This window comes from Xyrauchen texanus, chromosome 6 (assembly GCF_025860055.1).
Source record: "Xyrauchen texanus isolate HMW12.3.18 chromosome 6, RBS_HiC_50CHRs, whole genome shotgun sequence".
Taxonomy (NCBI): Eukaryota; Metazoa; Chordata; class Actinopteri; order Cypriniformes; family Catostomidae; genus Xyrauchen; species Xyrauchen texanus.
In genome coordinates this window covers 2413524-2421130 of record NC_068281.1, presented here as the reverse complement: position 1 = coordinate 2421130, position 7607 = coordinate 2413524, and the positions used below count along the sequence as shown (strand labels likewise).

The following is a 7607-nucleotide window of genomic DNA, read 5'->3' as shown; positions in this document are numbered from 1 at the left end:
TGGACTCTATTGGACATTACAGACACTCTGATGTTTACGAACATGAAGACCGGAGTTTTGCCTGTAAAGGATGACAATGAAGGAAGGGGAAGGATTCTGTGTAAGTATAAAGTCGATTTTTTTTTATCGAAGATACAAGAATGCTTGTATGTTTTGGTTATTGTAGGGCCAAGAGCAGGGTCAGAAATTAAGGGGGGCCCGGGGCAAAACTACCCCTGAAATTCTAAATACGGGGGCAAAAATGCACTATTAATATTTGTATTTTTATTTTTTTATTACATCTGATATTGTGCTTAATATTTTATTCTAAGGCTAGTTATACAGATTATCACATATACTATGATTTTATTACGTTTTATGTGTTGGAGGCTAAATATTCAGATTGAGAATTTTGGTTAATAAATGAATAAAATTGAAGTGTTAGAGAAAAAAAAAAAAAAGTTTGGAAAAAATGCCAAAATAAATGTAAAACATGCACCAGAAAATCAAATCCAGGTGGCAATTTTTGCACCTTTATGGAAAGGTACATTTCTGACACTGGCCAGTACAATGGAAGTCAATGGGGCCAATCTGTAAACATTAAAATACACACTTTTTCAAAAGTATAGCCACAAGATACGTGTAAACGTGATTTTTGAAAATTGCTTACTAACCATATCCGTGTAAAGTTATATCCAATTTTATAACTTGTTGCCATGACAACACAACGGCTGTAAGCCTTATAAGCAATCATATCACACTAAAATCACGTAGAACAGATTTTATCGCCCTAAAATCACGTTAACACGTATAATGTTTGCATATATTGTGTCTATACTTTTGTAACAGTGAGTTTTGTCATGTTTACAGATTGGCCCCATTGACTTCCGTTGTTAGTGCCTCACTGGAACCCAGATTTTCTTAAAAAAAACTAAAAACAAATATGTTTTGTGCTAAACATTACGCCATGAATCCTGTAGATTGAGTAGTGTATGTCAAAAGTCTCCATTTGCTCTCCTGTTAATTATTCATTTAAAAGAAATCTCCTTCTCCATCCAGGGCAGGTGGCCCAGCAGACGATGCCCTCCCGGCACAAAGAGCTCGTTCCTAAACCGGCCTGGATGAGAGTTGGTAAAATAACAGAGGAGAAAAAGAGAAGAGCTCATTCAGTCGACAGACAACCTTCAGAGGTGACCGTGAAGCTAACACCCTTTGAAAGAGCTGTGCATGACCTCGATCACAATGACAAGATTGTCGATGACCTCACCTTCGGCAGAAGAATCAGCTTCTACGAGCTACGTGGAGAAATCGGCAACGGGAACTTCTCCCAGGTCAAACTCGGCATTCACGACCTGACCAAAGGTGAGAGATGCAGTTGTTTAGTATTTATTACTTCGTAACTTGCCCTCTCACATGCTCGGTTGTGTGGATGGTGAAGTCAATATGTCTTCATCATGTACAGTAGGGGGGGTTACATCTAGGTTAATCCAGGCGTTGTAAGATTATAGTTAATCTCTGTCACGATGTGTGCATTTCCATAATCCATAACACTATGTAACACAATTTGGGTTCTTGGGTAGTAAGTGTTATTTCCTAATTGCTAATAATGGCTATTATTACCCACAAACTTTGCTTTTGTCGCCATGACATGGTGGCATGAATGGGTCGGCTGTGGCTCAGGTGGTAGAGCGGGTTGTCCACTAATTTCAGGGTTGGCGCTTTGATTCCCTGCCCACGTGACTCCACATGCCAAAGTGTCTTTGGGCAAGACACTGAACCCCAAGTTGCTTCCAATGGCAGGCTAGTGCCTAGCATGGCAGCTCTGCCATCATTGGTGTGTGAATGGGTGAATGAGATGCAGTGTAAAGCGCTTTGAATACCGCTAAGGTGCTATATAAGTGCATTTACCATATGAAAATCCTTCTTTATCTGTGGTCCGACAAAGACACCGGCTTTGACGTTTGGCTCAGACAGCTTAAGGAAGATCTCTTGAAGGTTCTCGAAGGCTGGCAACTCCTTATCTAGAGCTCTGACTAATTGTTTCATAAGGCCCAATTTGATGTGCAGTGGTGGCATCCGCACCTTCCGGGGGTCCAACAGTGGCTCCCGCTTGACGGGAATCCTCCCCACAGAGAACTCGGTCCACTGTGGCCAGTCCCGCCTGTGGTAGTGCGCCTTGGTGTCCATGCTGTCCCGAAGGCAAAGATAGCAGGGAAACTTGGTAAAACCGCCTTGGAGACGCATTGCCAACATTTTGACCTCCTAGCCGTACTCATCACACTTCAAGGTGTCCAGCAAGGTCTTGATGCTGTTGTAATCCTCTTTGAGGTGCACCGAGTGAGCCAGGGGACGAGACGGGTACTTGTTACCATTATGAAGCAGCACGGCTTTGAATATTACTTTAGTACAAATACATGTTAATTTGAATGCATATGTTGTATTTTCAATCACTTTATGTGAACGAAAAGACACAAATTCGCCCGTTTTCTCATTGGAAATGGGTAAATATCAAAATATCACTGTCCAGGTCACAAAAGCAAAGTTTGTGGTGAATAATAGCCATTTTCTACACTTTTGAGGCATTAACAATTAGGAAATAACACTTACTACCCAAGAACAAAGAAAAATAAAATTGAGAATGTTAGCATCAATGTATTGCATGCATCACCTATTAGCTTTAACACTGGCATTGCATTTTCCCTCGTATCCAAGAAAGGGTCGCTGTCAAAATCCTGGATAAGGTGCGTTTGGACAGGCGCTCACAGAGAATGTTCTCCTCTGAGATCAGCTGCATGGAGAAGCTGTCTCACCCCAATATCGTGCGTCTGTACGAGGTGGTGGAGACGTTCAGACGGCTTCATCTAGTGATGGAGTATGCTCCTGGAGGAGAGCTGTTCTCTAGGATATCCACCAGGGGACGACTGTCAGATCTGGAGAGTAAACTAGTGTTCTCACAAATACTGTCTGCAGTCAAACACATGGTGAGTGGATGTAGGGTGTTATCACTGAGTTTAAGGGTCATTTTATGTCATTTACAAAGCATAAAATCTAAATTGACTCATTATTGAATTTCAAATGAGTATCCCTGGTTTAAAAGTTTAAGAATAATCCATAGCATCTTTGGCACAATGTTTATTACCATTGTTTACTTTCTGTGTTACAGTGAGGCACTTACTGTACAATGGAAGTCCAAACAGACCCGTAGCTCATTTAAATATTCTGTCCATGTAATGTAGTCTTGGGGATTATTTTGGACACTTTGAAATGATGCATTAGCAGGGCTTTCCGATGGAAGAATAATAATGGTAGCCAAGCTGTAGTCTTTCCCCAAATATGACAAAATTTCCACTATTTTTAACCCTAACATAACCCTAACCCTAACCCTAATTCTATTAACCCTAACCCTAACCCTAATTCTATTAACCCTAACCTAACCCTACCCTAACCATAACCCTAACCCTAATTATATTAACCCTAACCTAACCCTAACATAACCCTAACCCTACCCTAACCATAACCTAACCCTAACCAAACCTAACCCTGACCATAACCTCACCCTAACCTAACCTAACCTAATCTAACCTAACCTAACCCTAACCTAACCTAACCCACCCTACCCTACCCTAACCTAACCTAACCTAACCTAACCTAACCTAACCTAACCTAACCCTAACCCTAACCTAAACCTAACCCTAACCTATCCCTAACCTAATCTAACCCTAACCCTAACCTAATTTAACCCTAACCTAACCTAACCTGACCTAACCCTAACCTAACCTAACCTAACCTAACCCTAATCTAACCTAACCCTAATCTAACCTAACCCTAACCTAACATAACCCTAACCTAATCTAACCCTAACCTAACCCTAACCCTAACCTAACCTAACCTAACCCTAATCTAACCTAACCCTAACCTAACCCTAATCTAACCTAACCCTAACCTAACCTAACCTAACCTAACCTAACCTAACCTAACCTAACCCTAACCTAACCTAACCCACCCTAACCTAACCTAACCTAACCTAACCCAACCCAACCCTAACCTAACCCTAACCTAACCTAACCTAAACTAAACTAATCTAACCTAACCTAACCTAACCTAACCCTAACCCTAATCTAACCCTAACCTAATCTAACCTAACCTACCCTAACCCTAACCCTAACCTAACCTAACCTAACCTAACCTAACCTAACCTAACCTAACCTAACCTAACCCTAACCTAACCTAAACTAAACTAATCTAACCTAACCTAACCCTAACCCTAACCCTAATCTAACCCTAACCTAACCTAACCTACCCTAACCCTAACCCTAACCCTAACCTAACCCTAACCTAATCTAACCCTAACCTAACCCTAACCTAACCTAACCTAACCTAACCTAACCCTAACCCTAACCCTAACCTAACCTAACCTAACCTAACCTAACCTAACCCTAACCCTAAACCTAAACCTAAACCTAACCCTATTTTTCAGCCCCACACCTTTCAGCCCTTCAAAGCTCTCACAATGGAGGGTAAAGACTTTGAAGGAAGAAGGGTGTAGGGATGATCACTTCTGAATGGAACGCACCCCATCATTCAGATGAGTTGGAAAAGCTGTAGCAGCGTGAGCCAGAACTGTCTGGACGCTTTGCCCAATTTCGCCAGAAGAAGACAAGTGTCCCTTGCTAGACATAATCCACCCCTGGTCTTTTGCATCTTCAACTTGCTCAGCCTCTAACAACTTTATCTATATCGGCAGGGCCGTAGCTCTGGGGCCATTTCCTATTTAAAAATACTTCTTAGAGATTGTTGTGGGCCCCCCCTGGACCTGTGGGGCCCCTAGAATCGTTACCACCTTTCACCCCACTAGCTACGGCCCTGTATATCACGATCGGCCAAAAATCGATGGTTGCTACTGTGTATATAAACTGCATACTGCAAAAATAAAAAGAATAGTATGGTATGGTATGCCATTTGCAACCCACCTCATGTGTTCTGCACATTTATAATATAGTAACTATAAAATGGTATTTTGTCCTTTGATTTAAAAGCATCTGTTTTTTCACTCTCTGTAGCATGACAACAACATCATCCACCGGGACCTGAAAGCTGAAAATATCTTCTACACCACTGCCTACTGCATCAAAGTGGGCGACTTCGGATTCAGCACTGAATGCAAACCCGGTGCCATTCTCACCACCTTCTGCGGCTCTCCACCCTACGCGGCCCCAGAACTCTTCAGGGACAAAGGCTACATCGGGCCGCTCGTGGACATCTGGGCTTTGGGGGTCCTACTTTTCTTCATGGTAACAGCCATGTTCCCTTTTAACGGTTCTAGCCTCAAAAGGCTGCGGTTCTGCATTCTCAGAGGGTCCTACGCCATTCCTGCGTATGTTCCCGATATATGCCAGCATGTTATTAAGGGGACGCTTAGGCTAGTGCCCACAGACCGCATATCCCTGGCACAAATCATGTCCAGCGCTTGGTTGAGGGGTACTGAATACCCACAACCTTACCCAAATGTCCCGGCCACACCTGCACACCTGGCTGACCCCTTCAGGACCCTATCTGCAGATGAGCAATCGGTCAAGATGGCACTCGAGGTGTTGGGCATCACAGAAGCTCACCTGAGGAACAATGCAGTGTTAGACAGCCGTAGCCCGCTGACCGGGGTTTATCGGACTCTTCTACACCGCACCCAGTGGAGGAGATCCATGGAGGCGTCAGGATACACAAATCTCTGTCCTATCAATACCCAACCCAGAAGACGGTGCTGGTCGCACCCCGTCCAGACTGTCCAGAGAAAAGACGAGTCTGCAGTGTGTTCCATCCAATAGACATGATGAATAGAGAGAGACAATTTATTGCTGTTCAAGCTATTTTAATACAAAACCAACACATCAATGTATATTTGACTTTTAAAGCATAGTTTTCATAGAAGGTGTTAATGTTAGTAGTACTTTTTATTCATACATTTTCCATACAATGTTAAATAAATATTCCAGGTTCAATAAAAGTTGAGCTCAATCGACAGCCTTTGTGGAATAACGTAGATTACTTTTTGTATAAAAAGGTAAATATCTGAGTTACAGTGAGACACAATGGAAGTCAATGGGGGCCAATCCGTAAACGTTAAAATACTCACCGTTTCAAAAGTATTGTCACATTGTTACCAATTTCCAACATCCAATTTGTAGTTATATCCAATGTCGTTGCCATGAGGACGTAACACCATAAACCCTAAAACAAGTTAAACACGAGTTTTAACAGAAGAATGAATGTAAGTGCTTTTATAAACGTATAAGCTTCGTATTTCTGCCTTTAAACCCTACAAAAATGGTCCCCATTGACTTCCATTATAAGCAGGGCTGGACTGGTAATCTGGCATACCGGGAATTTTCCCTGTGGGCCGATGCACTTTGGGGCCAATCAGGGGCGGACTGGCCATCGGTAGAACCGAGCGGGCCAGCGGGTCGGCCGCGTAATGGACCGAATGGGCTGCGATAAGCGGAAATGATGCGTTATGCATAACAGACCACAAAACGGTGCCGCGATATGCAGAAAACTTCAGCGAACACCCCCCCATGCTCAACAACTTTTGGCTCAGCATCCACCCCCACCCACCCCAGCCGATTTCTCTTCCCAATCCAGCACTGATTGTAAGTAACAAAGTGTTCTTCGATTTTTGAATTTTTTTTTTAAAAAGAAGGGAAGCTGCCAGGTCTCCTTAGCAACCAAATTGGCCCGGTTTCTAGGGAGGGTAGAGTCACATGGGGTAACTTCCTCGTGGTCGCTATAATGTGGTTCTCGCTCTCGGTGGGGCGCGTGGTGAGTTGTGCATGGATGTCGCTACGCCTCCGCGGTAACGCGCTCAACAAGCCACGTAATAAGATGCGCGGATTGGCGGTCTCAGACATGGAGGCAACTGAGATTCATCCTCCACCACCCGGATTGAGGCGAGACACTACGCCACCACAAGGACATAGAGCTCATTGGGAATTGGGCTTTCCAAATTGGGGAGAAAAGGGGAAAAAAATTAAAATAAATAAGAAAAGTCAAAATAAATGTTTATGCCACAAAATGCTGTCAAATGAGCTTAACTTGTACCAAACCCGGAATACTCCTTTAATCACAGTGTTGTATATTGTGAAGGTTTCTTATGCATTTTTTTAATTCATTATAAACAATAATGTAATTCATTCATACATTAATAATAAATAGCTTTAAAAACAAAATTCGAATTTTTTTGTTGAGTTTTCTATGAACAGTTGATTAAATAATATATTGACTGTTTATTAATGACTCAAACAAAACTGTGAACCAGTAAATTTCCCTTATGTGTCCCTTTCTGACAATGGACATTACCGTTTCCCTACAAAGGGGCACCATGACTCTCGGGGGCACCAACTAATATAATAGAAATAACATAGAAATTTTTAACTAATTTGCACATGTGCGTAAATCACTTTCACGAATCAGCCCCCAAATGTACTCATGACACTTCAAGGTGTCCAGCAAGGTCTTTATGCTGTTGTAATCCTCTTTGAGGTGCACTGAGTGAGCCAGGGGACAAGATGGGTACTTGTTACCATTATGGAGCAGCACTGCTTTGAGGCTCCTGGATGAGCTGTCAATGAAGAGGC

The 7607-nt window shown here is 42.7% G+C and overlaps 1 protein-coding gene across 1 annotated transcript; it reads left to right on the top strand.

The window, feature by feature from the left end:
- LOC127645789 (serine/threonine-protein kinase NIM1) lies at positions 1-6666 on the top strand. The gene is given in 5 exon segments (XM_052129467.1): positions 1-100; positions 1039-1341; positions 2692-2960; positions 5040-5699; positions 5701-6666. Coding segments are annotated over 5 exon segments (1416 nt in total). The 5' UTR covers positions 1-30; the 3' UTR covers positions 5815-6666.
- Positions 6667-7607: the final 941 nt, after the last annotated feature.